The following is a 12875-nucleotide window of genomic DNA, read 5'->3' as shown; positions in this document are numbered from 1 at the left end:
CTGAATATATTTGATATTTGCTCTGAACAAAACAACATATTTGAAGTCACTTTTGGCTCTGACATAATAGAGAAAAGCATATTCGATTATTCAAGACGTTGATCTGCATATTAATTGATCGTGTAAAAATTGCATAATAATAATAATAATAAGGGAGAGGAATAGAAAAGAGATGTTCACATTCATATCACATTTAACACCATATTTAATATCATAAATATCTATTTTTTAGTTAAATTGAAGGAGTTTACAAAAAGTAAAAAACTTTATTTTGAAGCAAAACATTAGAGCTGTGCTGCGACTCCCCACACTGGTGTTTTTCTTCTAGCAAGAACATGTTTTGATGTCAGGCAGCAGCTTATATAACTGTTGGTATCTGGACTAACTTTATTGGTTGATCCAAGTATGAGCATGTAAAAGCCTGAAAATGATTAATGACTGCTGCGCCACTGATACCATCGATGCGTCTTCTAACAAAAACCTGTTTTTCCATTTCACTTAAACAGCCACTGTGTCCTTTACAACCCTCCAGATTCTCAGGAGCTTTGTGGTTTACACAGGGTTTGACCGATTCCTCTCCATTTAAAATGTGTTGTTTCAAATAATAATAATGGGTCAATTAGGGGCTGGCTGTAAATTCCTTTCTTCATTATTGAAGAGCTGCTGGTGCAGCACTGACGATCTTAGTGGTAAAACACTGGGTCTCGGCCGTTAATAACAAAAACTCTGAATCCAGAAATGGGTTGTTTAGAGAGATGAGTATTCAGATTGATTGGACGCCTCGCTCATAAATACTCGGCGTCCAGTGGGCTGTTTACAGGAGAAGAAGGATGCTGTCTGGCTTCACAACACCATAAACCGTTAGAGGATCTGATCTCATACGTCAAGGCCGGCAACTTCAAACAGAGATTCCATCACAGCAACCTTTACATGACGTGGTCCTCTGCTGTACATCACTATAATGTGGCATTTATTATAGAGGAGCAAAAATTATACTGTGTGTGTGTGTGTGTGTGTGTGTGTGTGTCTTAGAGAGCTAGAGTCTGAGGGTGCCGAATATGTGAAATCCCTTTAACCACAGACCCAATGTATTAGTACATTTTATCATTTTGGCTTTTTGGACCTCAGTATAAGTACTGTCTATCTGTCTGTCTGTCTGTCTGATGCTGGTATTCCGCACGGATGCACAGGTAAACCAATTTATGTTTCAGAGTCACAGGACAGCACGAGTAATGCTCAATGATGTATGACCGTCCATTTGGTTGGGCTTTATTCCTAATGCTTCTCCAACTGCAGGGGGAAGCAGATCTTATTCAATTGAATGTCAATTCTAGTGCCAACAATGGATAGAAAAAAAAAAAAAAGAAGATGAAACATCTCTGAAGTTTTCCAGAGGAAATTAGGATGCTGAAGATGTTTTATACACTGTAAGAAGTGTCCTTAAATAACAGTAAACTACTTGTAGCGACAGTTAGCAGCATTAAACTGTTGCTTCTTCTACAGTGTACCTACTGTAACAGTTTATTACTGTAAAAAATGACAGTACTGAACTGTATAGAATATAAGCTTTACAGCATAATACTCTTAGCTGCTTGGCTGCCGTTATACCATTTCTTCTTACTGTAATGTTCATAAACAGTTTAGTACTGTAGAATGTGATCTGCCAGAAGCTAATTAATTAAATTCTTACAGTTCAAAATGAAAACCCTTGATAATGACTTTTATATTCCATATTCACAAATCACAATTTGTCTCATAGGGCTTTAACAATGTGTGACATCCTCTGCCCTTAACCCTCAACAAGAGGGGGGAGCGGAAGGAAGGGAGGAAAAAGTTAAAAAAAAAAAAAAAAAAAACTTTAACAGGGGAAAACTATCCTTAGAGAGAGCAACATGTGATGGATCCCTCTCCCAGGACGAACAGAAGTGCAATAGATGCAACGTGTAATGGAAAAGTCATCTTATTTAATTTTTAATCTTGTTATTATACTTCCATCAATCTGGAATAAAATCACTGATCTATAGTATTTTACGCCAACATTTAGATTTCTTTACGTTGACTGTGTGCTAAATGAGGCTGTGGGACTTGATGGAACATGCTGTTATATTCTGTGAAATTGTACAGTTGCTTGCTCTTAATATTTTTTTTCTCAAAGGCATCAACATTTACAGTATTCAACCTTTTTTAAGAAGAACGGTACACTCATCGTTGAGCTTCCCTATTCCTCCTGCTCCTCTTTTCAACTCTCCGGTGGCATATTGGGCACGTGTTCTGGATGATGAGCCACTTTCTCATGCACACCGCATGGAAATAGTGGTGGCAGGGCGTAATTCGGGCCGAGGTGGCGAACTCCTGGTGACAGATGGCGCACGAGTCATTGATGTCCCTCAGCTGGTCCCCACTTATCTCTGGCAGGACTTCAATCTTCTTGAGGGCTCTGCGGTGGTTGATGAATTTTTTCAAGCATGTCTTGCCATGCAGGTAGATTCTCAAGAAGGCAAACAGGCACAATGTGCTGACATGGATGTTATTGGCCCCCATGACCATCATGGTGTAGGCACCGTTTCCGTAAAAAATGACGCTCAACAGCAACTGAATGATGTCACCTGTGGAGCTCACATAGTAGACGTAGTCATCCAGGTTCTCCCACAGGACATCAGAGGAGCTATCGACTATGTAGAGGCTGTAGACCGTCAGCGACACCATCACCTGGAGGGAGGGAAATTAGTTACATATGGCTGTCCTACGAATCAATGCTGCAGATGTCTGCTGAATCAGTTCAGTTCATGGAACCATCATTGTTTTTTAGAAACAATAACGTGAATGGTATCTTCATTTTTATCAAACCTGAAATACTGCAATTAGAGCTTAATTGATAAATAAAAAAATTACTTCACTCCATAGTAACAAATAATAAACTAATAAAGTGAAAAGTGAACTGTATTTTTCTTTTCTTTGTTGGACTCTAAAAGCACCTTTCACAAGAGCAGGTTGTTTGATTCAAGTTTGACTTTTAACGACAGTTGATGTCTCTGTTCTGGTGCAGAGCCTGTTCAGATACGTCTTGTTTTTCCCGATAAATTGGCTAAAATAAATATTAATATTTAAAAATAATATTTTGATTCCTAAGGTTTGATCTTTCACAGTCTAACAATAAATGCAGCGCTTGAATTAAGAAAAGGAACATATTTCTTTTACATGAAATCAAAAAATAAACGCACATCATCTTTTCTGTCAAATAAAAATGTTCATATGAGCAAATAAATGCTGACACTGATTTTTGTGAAAGACGACAGGGCTGTTTTTCCAAAATTTTTGCAGGACACATGCTTCCCATGGTTTTACACTAATCCACTGATTCACGAGTGATTTACCAGCAAAGTAAAGATGCATGTGATCAGTGCTGGATTAAAAATGTAAGAAAATCCACTTTTCAAATAGTTTATGAGCAAACAAATGCACTTGTAGATACACCTGATTAGTTTTAGTGAGTAACACGAAACATAACTTTGTGTTTTCAGAAGTTTTGTGGCAGAAAATTGCTGATCTGCTTGAGTCTTTACTGCAATGATATTGAAGCTAAAATCCCTGGTAAAAATACAGTTACACTATGAAATAAAACTGGTCAAATAAGCCACAAAAAAATAACCCATAATCATCACTGTTTCTGACCTATCTGCACAAATCAACAAGACCCTGTCATCAAAACCAATTATGAGAAATCAATTTGAAAGTATACAGGTTGAGAAACAGGAAGTAGCAACAATTCATCACTCACTTCATCCCTCAGCAGGGAGTTCTGTATCTGAGCGTGTCAGTAATCAAACAAATTCAACCTCAAATTCACTCTCCTCACCTTGAAGCAGAGGCCCAGACATAAGATGATGACTGTGGACAGCCAGTCGTTAAGGGCGGGGTCTTGCCAGAAGGTGTAGCTGAGTTCTATGGGGAGCAGAAAGAGTGTGAGGGACAACAGCAAGTATGGGACATGCCGTCGAAACGAGAAGAACTGGGAGGTGCAGAGGAACATCAGGATGGAGTCTGTAATGCTGTGGATGATGTGTAGGATGGCCATCACCAGACAGTAATTGTCCAAGATTGTCACTAGATTGATTTCCGGGCCTAAGATTTGGATCAATGTACCCATGATTCTAGAAATATCTCAACTCTTTTGTACATGTATCACTGGAGCTACTATGCAATACAGTGATAGTAACCATCATCAGACGTATAAGGTCACATCATAGGTCGTACATCAAAGGACAGCCCATTCTATGGTTGTGTATCACTGTTAGGGAAATGTATCCTTTGATCATAGACAATGTTTTCATGTTCACTTCCCCTATGATCGATCGATCATGTTGACAGCGTCATGATCAGCACAGAAGCAGCAGTTGGTTTAGTTTTATTGATTTACTTGTTGTAAATGTTTTTAATTCTAATTCAAATGTTAGACTGAACTTTCACTTGTCAAAATTACGACAATAATATAATTTATCAAAAATAATTTCTGAGACATGTAGTCCAACACAATTTGTATCTTGACAGGCCTACTGATATTTTTTAATAATGCAAACATTTATTTTCACATCCAAATTAAAAATTTTATTGCACACTAAAACATCTTAAACTGAATCGTTTTTGGGAAATCAGTGGTGATACCCAGCCCTACTGACTGCTGTTGGAGCACTGTTCACATGTATTTTAACCACAACTAATATATAAGAGAGGGATGTCAAAGTCTGTTTTGAATTGTGTGCAGCATTCACATATGTGGATTTTCAACATTTTGAGAAAAAAAGAAAAATCCTGTTACTAGGCTGCAGCCATTCCGATTCGATAAAAGATTTTTCATGGGTGAACACCCAAAAGTGCACCTTGGCACCACGCTGACATATTACGTATTATTTTCACAGTCACATTTTGCAGGTGAATATGATGGGAAAGGCGAGAGTGAGGGACTGTTAAAAAATAGTATGATGATAATAATGTTTGACATTTTGTAACCTGCGGACCATAAAATGTGATCTTTTAGCCAGTAGTGTACGTAAATAGAAAAAACAACTTTTATACTGTATTTGGGGCAGGCGGTGTAAAACTATGAAAATGAAATAAGTCATAGTGTAATATTGCAGAAGCTGTTACATGATTCATCGATCATGTAACAGATCCACACGAAATTAATTGGCAGCATTTTTTCAATCAATTGTTGGTCCCAGTTTTACAATGCTCTGTAATTTTGATTGGCTTGGGATGACAAGATTTTAAATATCTGTGTGACTTAAACAATATTAATAGGTGGATGGGTTTGGTGGGAGAAAGTGGAACAGATGGAAAGTTTTAGCACATTGTCCCCCGAGCGTCACACAGCAGCGGTGGCGATACCCTATTAGCCCTCAGCTGCGTTAGAGTACATCTCTGTCTTTCTCTCTGACACTGCGTGGGCAGCCAAGGACAACAGTCAATGAGCAATATCAATTTACATAATGGACTATTAAACAATGTGCTTAACATTTAGAATCGCTACGCTGGTGTTCAGTGGGAGTGTGTGCCAGGAAGTGGGCAGCCATGATAACCACCCTGAAACCTCTGCCTCTGCTACTGCTCCACCTACAGTTGGACGTCTGACCTGACTCACATGCCCTACTTGTTCTCACTTCACTTGGCTTTTGCACTTCATGTGACCGCATATCAAAATAACAATTAACTATAATGTGCTTTGCAGTTTTGATCCTACTCATTACATGCCAGTCTTCAAATAACCCAGGTATTGCTTTTGTACTTCATTCACTGTCTGACTAATTTCTCATCTAGTTGAATGTTGAATTTTTTGTTGCAATAGTAAATCATTTAATTGTTTTTCTCTCCGACAAAATCTTTGAAGACTTTCTTATCGTAGCTCTCTGCCTGTCTCCGTCTTTTTTTTGTTCGTCTCCCGGTGTCAATCTCAGAAAGTATGCAACATCTTGTTCACACTAACTGACATTCAGACAAACAGGAACAAATATATTGAATACATACACGGTTTTAATTGGTGTGAATTACCAGACGCGTCAGAGCTGTTAGAATAGCAAATTAAATCAGGTGTATCATTGTAGTAATGCAATTGATTAAGACACGATCCAGTTACACTGTCCATTCTGGGGATAATTGTGTTTGATGGATGAGGTATCAAGTGCTTTATGAAGTGAATTTGAAAAGGATACTTTTAAATGTCTTTGTGCTGAGAACAGTGGACGGTAAAAGAAGATAGTGAAATTAAATGCACTAATATTATTTTAATATGTCATTTAAAAAGGTTAAAAAAAGAGCTGGAGGTATAATTGCATGTATTCTTTTGACAAATATGAAATGAAACATAAACATATCTGTACTAAGCCATCACATATTTTGGCCCAGAATCCTCATATTTCAAAATACATTATACCCAGCACTAGTATCACTGGTGTTCATTGATGGAATATACTGAAGTGGCCTCAGCATGTGCTTTTCTCAAGGGTACATCAAAACAGATTTTGAGGGGAAAGAGGACAATTCGTTCTCTTTAATCACCTAGAATTTTTAGAACACATGATGATAAAGAAGCCTATTTCATCTCCTTCAGGCTACAGCCAGTGATAGAAACCTTTCTGTTAGCATCGTAATGTACAGATTATGATTTTTATGAATTTTAAGAATACTATAAATTATTTAAAAGAAAAAAAAAAATCAATGTCATCATGGATTGTGCATAAATTGAAAATATAGTACTATATAATATATCATATATGTTTAGTGTCAGTATTGTAAAGCTGATGTGTTGAAGTAGATATACCTGCTGGATTTCTAGAACACATCACACAGATTTATATTTGGAATGTATTTGTTGACATTTCTTTAGATTCAACTTGCTTTCATAGATTTTCTCTGAGGAGTAGATGTAATTTAGTCATTGAGAAAATCAGAATCTACAAATATGGATCTAGTTTTTGTTTCAAACATTTTACTGCTGAAAGAGGTCCACTGAGTCTTCGCTTAAGTTTCCAACCTCATGTCTAAGTTGCATGTTTGACAACAAGTGTCAATTTTAATGTCACAGAAACATTTCATTTGTATAGGTTGAAGATCAATAGATGTTAACACAAATGATTGTAAAAACAGTGTTCTAGTTTGGATCTCTGAAACTGCTGCTCAGACTTAAGCTTAAAACTCTGGTGTGAATAATTCTGGCTTGTAAGTAAATGATGACATAATCACGTCTGTTTTTAAGAACCCAACCTGTAATCCTGCACTAGTTTAACTTTACGAAGATACAATGAGTTGCTGTTTGTATGGCTTCTTTGTTTACAGCAGTTACACTCTCAAGGATAATGGGCAGTGCACATGCAGTTTCAGGCGGCCACTGTTGGCGAACAGCTTATTGTATCACATTACACAGCGCAGGGGTCTTATCTGTCTTACAAGCTTTACAAGGAGGTTTATTTAAACAACTGTCTGGTTTTCTTTATCGCTCATTTTGGGATGTCGTGAGGAAAGCACTGTAGGTGGGCAGACATAGACACACTATCAAAGTCTTTAACTGAAGGATCAGCAGATCTGTTCATGTTATAACTTCAACCACAATACTCTTGTGTTCTTGAAGGTCACTGGCAAAACATGCAACAGATTCAAAGTGTGAACAATAAGAGAGTGAAAGAGGAGTGACAACATAACTTCAGGTGCTCTGATGCACTTTCAGACGGTATATTCTGAAATTGAACTGGTCATTAGAGGTCAAATATGAGCTTTTCCCCCGTCTTCGAATGAATTTTAAAATTTTGATTAAAAGGTAAAAGCCCTACTACGGACAATTCTCCAAATAACCTTGCCCCAGTCTGCATTTCTTTGACTGGCGGAAGAAGCTGGAGTACCTAGACAGACATAGATAAAACATGCAAACTCCACAGTAAGAGCCATGCAGGCAAAATGAGACCTAAAACCTTCTTGCTGTTAGGCGACAGTGCTAACCATATTAATAGTTGTGTACTTTTTTCATTCTGATTAGAACAGCTTTTCTTCTTCCTCTTCTGTCGTTCCTCATAATCTTCTTCTTTGCCTCCTGCTTCAAATGCCCCAGTCAGTGCCTATGAGCTAACTTACTTAAGTCTTTCACCCAAATGTAGAAAATCCCCTAATGAGGCTTTAGGCACTGCTATTTTTCATCTTCATCATTTTGCTGAGCTGTATTTAATATCACATGGAATAAGCACCCTTCAGTTAACAAGGCTCAGTGGAAATAGAAAAAAAAATTGAATTCATTAAATCTCAAAAACTCTCATACCCAAATTAATTTGCACCGGACTGAACCAGTTTGTGTTTCGTGTTATTACAGTACGTGTCGAGTCCAGCAGTTTTGAGTTTCGCTGTAGTGCTGCAGTGTAGCTAACTCCAACTAAAGAGGCATTCCCGAGGTCTGCACTGCTGATACTGGAAGAACTGTAACCGTCATTTCCAAGAGCAGAGCTCAGTGAGAGATCTCTAAAACCCATTTCCTGCCTGGCTTAGAATAATGAGGTGTTAGAGCCTGCTGGCCGGGTTTAGCTGCACACCTCCCCAATGGAAAAGTTATGGATGGTATATGGGCACACACTCACACATGCACTCAAAGACATGGACAGATGCCCCCTGGAGGTGTTATGGATAGCTGCATTTTGCAAAGCCATCCAGCAGGCAGCACTGTCAGCCAGCCTCTGCTGTGGGCATTGATAGGACAATCAGTTCTCTCCGGAGCTGCCGCAGCCAATCGTGAGACACTTTCTTGGCGGGCGGCACCCAATCTTCTGAGGTTTGCCAGATACTCTTATCCTCGGTGAGCCGGTTGCTGGCCCGCTGCAAGCCAACCAGAAAGAAAGCTGCTGCCTTCCGTCAGCCAATCGTGTGAGTTTTGGCCAGAGTTAGGCCTATCAACAGAGAACTGCTGCTTGGTTACAGCCAATCTGGGCTTTATCCTTCCCTACAGATGTCCGATTAGTGCTGTTTAGGGAAATCAACCTGCCACAACAGGCCTGCCATGCCAATGTGGTGCTGTGAACGGACAGACTGGTAGAATGGGATAGGAAGAAACCCACAAAGACTTAATTCACTGTAACACACTGATACTCTGTCATTGAGTGTTTGACTGTGTATCGATGTTGGCAGACAAAGTGTAGTTTCACACCTCAGCTATGTGACCTTTCTTGATAATTCCGTGAGCTAGCTGGCGTCGTTTAGCTGCCGAGGTCTTTCTTTCATAAAATTCTAAATATACCAGCACTCGTGTACTCGTAAAGGCCAGTAAGTTTATTCCTCATAAAACTGTTCTGGCTTACACTAGCCAAGGACATGTTCAATGAACTCTGCTCATGTTCTCTTTGATGGGCCTATAACATCTGTCTGCACCTTAAGTTGACAGGCATTAGATCAGATGATGTGGAGGTTTTACTGCTGATCAAACTTTCTGTTTCCACTGAAATGTACTTCCTATTGTTAGTTCTTGTGTGTACTTATACAGATGTCTTTGTGAGGACCATTTTGAGCCTAAAAGTGAGGAGATTTAAGGAAAGTGAGGACAATTTGGCCGTTTCTCACTATCTGACCCACTTTTGATGAAATGTTTCTGGGATTTTAGGGTCAGGGTTAGAATTAGGGTTTAGTTAAGGCATAGGGTTAGGAATTTAGTTTTGATGGTTAAGGTTAGGGTAAGGGGTTAGGGAATGCATTATTATGTCACTGAGTGTCCTCACTAAGATAGATGTAACACGTGTGTGTGTGTGGGGGGGGGGTTAGTTTGTGTGTGATTATGCACATTTAATCTTCCACCAAATCTGTGTTCATTCGGACACATTCAGCATTTAGCACAGCATTGCCATTTTCAATTAAATTAACTTTATACTCTTATCTCATTTCCTGTTTTTGCAACTCATTTTACTCTGCAGATACTTTATCTGTAGATCTAAGCAGCTTTACAGCATTTTGTTGCACCAGTATTTTTTCAAGAAATATTATCAAACATTAAAAAAAAACGTAATGTTACATTTGTTATTAAGACCTTTTCGAATCATGCTTGCAAGAGGTTGAACATTTATAAGCATCATGTTATTGTGGAAAACCAAAGAAGATAAAATTATAATTTTCTTTTTTTTACAGAAGACATTTTGTCGCAAAAACACAATAACTGATAACAATATAACTACTCCATGAAATTCAGGGGAGAGACATCCAGAGTCCTATTACAGTGCATGCTGGCACACCAGCTTGGCTAACAGGGACACTTGGTACTGAGCCATCACTGATGACATTAGTTCCACCTGTGCTTTTCCTGCTATGATAAGTCACAGTATCTGCAGCGAGCAAGATCTGTAACTCAAAGAAAAAGAAAAAAGTAACACTTTCTCTTTATTCTTTCTCTTGTGGTGTTGGTTTCCAGCTCTCTGAAACTGTAGTTTGTTATTTTTTAGTCTTTAGTGTTGCCAGTACCATCATGACAGCTGATGAAGATGACAGGAGGCTGCAGTTTTACTATCAACATCATAGACTCAATCTGCTATTGATCCATCAATTATTTTGTCCTGAAAATGTCCACAAATTGTGATAAATGTCCATGATAAGGAACCAGAGTGCACAGATTTGCTTAAAATTAAGTGATAATCAATGTTTTTGCTGATTTCAATCATTCAGTAAGACAATTTTTTGGCATAGCTACTCAAACAACAGGGTTTAGTTTATTTGATGCATACATGTGTGTAGGCAGCAGGTGTAGCTGTGTTTTTGCAGCGGGCTCTCCCAGCATAAGTGGAGTGTGAGGGCTGTATGCTTCGGCTCCATGGACAGAGACGGCACAGTCACAGTGCCGCTTCAAGACAAACGCCTCACAGCACCTCACAGCGTAAACATCAAATATTTGATTTGGGCCAAAACCAAGCACCTACTAACAGGCTTTAGTTAAGACATGACATGAAAGCAGGCTCGTTCGTGTCACTTCCTCAAGACGGCTTGCACGACAATCAAGCCTGCGTGAACATAATGGATGCAGCTGTATGCAGTCAAGCTCCATAACCCCTGCTGTGGAGCGCCGATATGTTGGGGCAACGAGTAATATGTCCTCCAAATCTCCCCCACCTTCACCCTCTACAGTCATCTCTCTTTCCACTCATTCCATCTCAGCAGGGCTTTGGCAGGTTCACACTGGCCTAATTTTGCAGTAACAAGGAGTGTGTGTGTGTGTGTCTGTGTGTGTACTCATTTTTGCTTCCCTTGTAGGACATTTTCTTGGCAGATTCGCTGATCTTGTCAGGATCATTAGACCTCAGCCAACCAAAACCTGATCCTGATGAGACAAAATCCAATTTGTGAGGACCTGGTAAAGGTTAGAAGTAAGATGTGAGTTGTGGTTAGGTATGAAGTAGTTATGGTTGGGATAAGGTTTTGGCTAGGCTGTCCAAAAGGGTGTGTGTGTGTGTGTGTGTGTGTGTGTGTGTGTGTGTGCGTGTGTGTGATTGTCGTGTGTGTGATTGTCGTGTGTATGGGCATGTGTTTGTGTGATTTGTATGTGTGCATGGGCACATGTTTATGTGACTGCTTTGTGTGTGCGTGCATGAGTATGTATGTTTTTGTGTGGGTGTGTCTACATTTTGTGTGTGTGTCTACATTGCTCAACTATAAATAGCCCCTCTGAGAGCCACAGATGTGCACAGTTGTTTTGTGCTCCCATGGTGCCCCATGTCTGTTGAATGATTGAACAAACTGCCCCCACTGCTGTGGTAGTAACTTATCTCAAGTCTGGTGCACATCTTGTGAGCTGGAGGAATGACGATTCAGGCTAAGAATTATGTTTTGGGCAGAGGCATTTATTGGAGGGTTGACGCATGAAGGAGCACTTAAGACTTTATCAAGTTAAGAGTGGTAATGCCATTCCAAAGCTGAGGCTGTCCTTGAAAGAATGCTGGGTATATACTCACAAAGTCTAACTTGCTTACAGTGGTTTTGTACCTTTCCCTTTGTATGAGGAACTCTTCTAGTGGACATTCAAATGTAAACCTCAGTTGATTATTAACCAAATCCATGACGTAACTTCTCTTGCTGAGAGGGGCAGTTAGCTCTCCCTTTGTCTCAAGGAAGGTCGGTGTGCATATTTCATAAAGAAGCTCAGACGTCCCTTCATTTGTTTTCTATCCTGCTCCATTGGATCAAGCTTGGTTGCTATGGTAACTGCTGATAATGGGGCCTGTACCTTTCACTGTAGAACTGTAGTGGACTTTGGTAACTTCATTCAGACCTTGCATTGTGTAAGAGACCTTTTGAATGAGGCAACACCGAGCAATTAGGAAGGGAATTAAAACTAAATGAGAAAAACAGATTTCAGATATGGAAAACCAATTTTCATCAAGAACCTAATTTATTACAATAGGCATATGTATGTCCCCTTTTTTTCCACCTGACATTTCTCTTTTGATTTAAATAACGACAGTCCTCTCTTTCTGTGACGCTGCTTCCTCTGAGTGTCTGTGTTTTTCGGCTCAACAGTGCACACCGGGTGATAGATGATCTGTGCTGATAGCGCGAAGCCGGATCTATACAGAGTCTCGTTTACAATAACAGCATGGGCCCCGGAGTGCATGCGAGTGCATTACAGTGTGTAATCAATACGCTCTGACAACGCCTGATGTAATAATATGCATGTGCTGCTGGCAAACCATTTCAAGGCTTTACACACATGAATGACCTCATGGATGGGTTGCTTCTCAATTATAAAGCAGGACAGACCAGGTGTAGTGTGAAGCCTCCATTTTCTCAAGTGTGAGGCATGAGGAAAATAACAGATTCCAATATGCGGCACCTCTGGCATCATACCATGTTTACCCGTTTTCAAAATTAAAATT

General features: G+C 39.4%; 2 protein-coding genes across 3 annotated transcripts in view; one reads left to right on the top strand and one right to left on the bottom strand.

The window, feature by feature from the left end:
- LOC109632544 (MAM domain containing glycosylphosphatidylinositol anchor 2a) overlaps positions 1-12875 on the top strand; it is a 240666-nt gene that overhangs the window by 113157 nt on the left and 114634 nt on the right. The gene's annotated exons all lie outside the window — the stretch shown is intronic.
- Positions 1945-4237, bottom strand: LOC138405599 (E3 ubiquitin-protein ligase RNF139-like). Its single transcript, XM_069515262.1, has 2 exons — positions 3857-4237; positions 1945-2709 (listed from the first exon to the last, which is right to left on the bottom strand). The coding sequence occupies exons 1-2, from the start codon at positions 4145-4147 to the stop codon at positions 2203-2205; spliced, it is 798 nt and encodes a 265-aa protein (XP_069371363.1). The 5' UTR covers positions 4148-4237; the 3' UTR covers positions 1945-2202.

Source organism: Paralichthys olivaceus, chromosome 19, assembly GCF_024713975.1.
Source record: "Paralichthys olivaceus isolate ysfri-2021 chromosome 19, ASM2471397v2, whole genome shotgun sequence".
NCBI classification, from domain to species: Eukaryota; Metazoa; Chordata; class Actinopteri; order Pleuronectiformes; family Paralichthyidae; genus Paralichthys; species Paralichthys olivaceus.
Note: the sequence above shows the minus strand (reverse complement) of the source record. Positions and strands in the feature narration are given on the sequence as shown.